At 40.2% G+C, this 2,002-nt stretch overlaps 1 protein-coding gene across 1 annotated transcript; it reads right to left on the bottom strand.

The window, feature by feature from the left end:
- Nucleotides 1-298: 298 nt before the first annotated feature.
- LOC103750355 (olfactory receptor 6F1) lies at nucleotides 299-1,225 on the bottom strand. The gene has a single exon (XM_008853410.1). It carries the CDS (start codon nucleotides 1,223-1,225, stop codon nucleotides 299-301), a length of 927 nt encoding a protein of 308 aa, XP_008851632.1.
- Nucleotides 1,226-2,002: the final 777 nt, after the last annotated feature.

The following is a 2,002-nucleotide window of genomic DNA, read 5'->3' on the forward strand; positions in this document are numbered from 1 at the left end:
ACTATATTTCATTCATGGGAAAATTCTGTCTTGGAATGACTCTTCCCTCTGATTTTAAGTATGCTTTTATTTATTTAAACTTGTCCAACTTCTCATACACCTTATTTCTCCAACACCAGTCTATGGAAATTTCATTTAAGTGATAACAAAATTTTACAAAAATAGTAATCCATGTATCAGCGAGGAAGGCCATTTATACCATATCCATGGCACTCAGGATATTCACATTATCATTGCAATCTCTGTATTAGTGATGGAGACCTCTTACAATCAATATGTCCATGGCACTGCAGGCGGTTTATACTTTCCTCCATTTCTTAAACAGGGTCTCTCTGACTTCCTTGTTATGGAGTGTATAGACAAATGGATTTAGAACTGGAGTCACCACTGTGTTGAGAACATGGACAGCTTTAGACAAATCCAAAGCATCTCTGATGGAGGTGCGAACATGGAGGAAAATTGTGGACCCGTACCAGATAAGCACCACATTGAGATGGGAAGAGCAAGTGGAGAAGGCTTTGCTTCGACCACTAGAAGAGGGGATCCTCAGGATGGTGCTGATGATGTAGATATAAGAGATCAGGATAATAAGGCAGGAACTCAGGATAACTACAAAAGCAATCACAAAAGCTACAATTTCCACTGCCTGTGTGCTGGTGCAGGCCAGGGCAATCCAGGGTGCAATGTCACAGAAGAAATGGTTGATGGCATGGGGGCCACAGAAGGACAGGGTGCTGATGAGGCTGGCTGGCACAGCAATGGCCAAGAAGCCACAGATCCAGGACCCCACAGCCAACTGTGCTGAGAGAAGACTGTTCATGATTGCCTGGTAGTGTAGAGGAGAGCAGATGGCAAGGTAGCGGTCATAAGCCATGGCTGTCAAGAGGAAATATTCTGTGCAGCCTAATGAGAAAACCAGGTACATCTGCAAAAGACACACTGAAAATGAAATTGTCTGGTTCCTTCCCACTAGGATGGCCAGGGCTTTGGGGACTGCAGCTGTGGTATACCAGATCTCTAAGAATGAGAGGTTGCTCAGAAAGAAGTACATCGGGGTGTGTAACTGGTGAGAGGTACTCACCAATAACAAGATTGCCACATTACCACCAATGGTGAGAATGTACATCACCAGGAAAAGCATGAAAAGAGAAAGCTGAAGAGCCTGAGTCCCAGGAAAACCTAGCAGGAGAAAGTCTTGGGTTAGAGTGTCATTGTGTGTAATCATTGTGATGGCTTTCAGTAGGAAACAAACATTTCCCAGCAAGACCTTTCGTTCAATTGTGCGGTCCTAGAAAATTGAAAAAAAGTGATTCATGGAACTCTGCCCTTTGAGGCATGGAGCATGTATTAATACAACCAACAAATGTAGGAAATTAAAATGCAAAGAATTTCTGGGATTCTGCAAAGTTTCCACTGATAGTTCTGTTGCAGATCCAAGGTTCAATCCAGTCACTATCTCCATCACATTCCATTGCCAGCCCACAAAAGACTGTTTCACTCACTATGTTTTAAACCGCCATCCATATGGCATTTCAGTGAAAAAATGTAGGTTTTTTTTTGTTGTTGCTATTGTTCAGAAATTTGCTTAACTTAAAAATTTTATCAAAATCAAATTTGATAGGTTTTAAACTGATTTTCTAACATACATTATGTGTTCAAGAGAAATAAGTAATCAACTCTAAGAAAAAATCTAGTTTCAAAATGACTTATTTTCACTGACCTGCTCTATTTAATGACATGATACATTTTTCTCTCCAAATAATGATAGTGATGATGATGATTATAACAGTAATAATAAAATCATACAGAACAATGACTCTAAGCCAATGGCTTCTTGCATCAGAGACATGTCTTCCTCACTTGCGAATGAGAACACATGAAAAGCAAAAGTTCATTTGACAGCATTTCTTTAAAAATACTACTTTATGGGTTTGGAGTGATGACTCAGCAGGTAAAAGCAATAGTTGCTCTTTTGGAGAACTGGGATTCAGTTCTTAGTACC

Source organism: Nannospalax galili, unplaced genomic scaffold (assembly GCF_000622305.1).
Source record: "Nannospalax galili isolate Female #2095 unplaced genomic scaffold, S.galili_v1.0 scaffold627, whole genome shotgun sequence".
NCBI lineage: Eukaryota > Metazoa > Chordata > Mammalia > Rodentia > Spalacidae > Nannospalax > Nannospalax galili.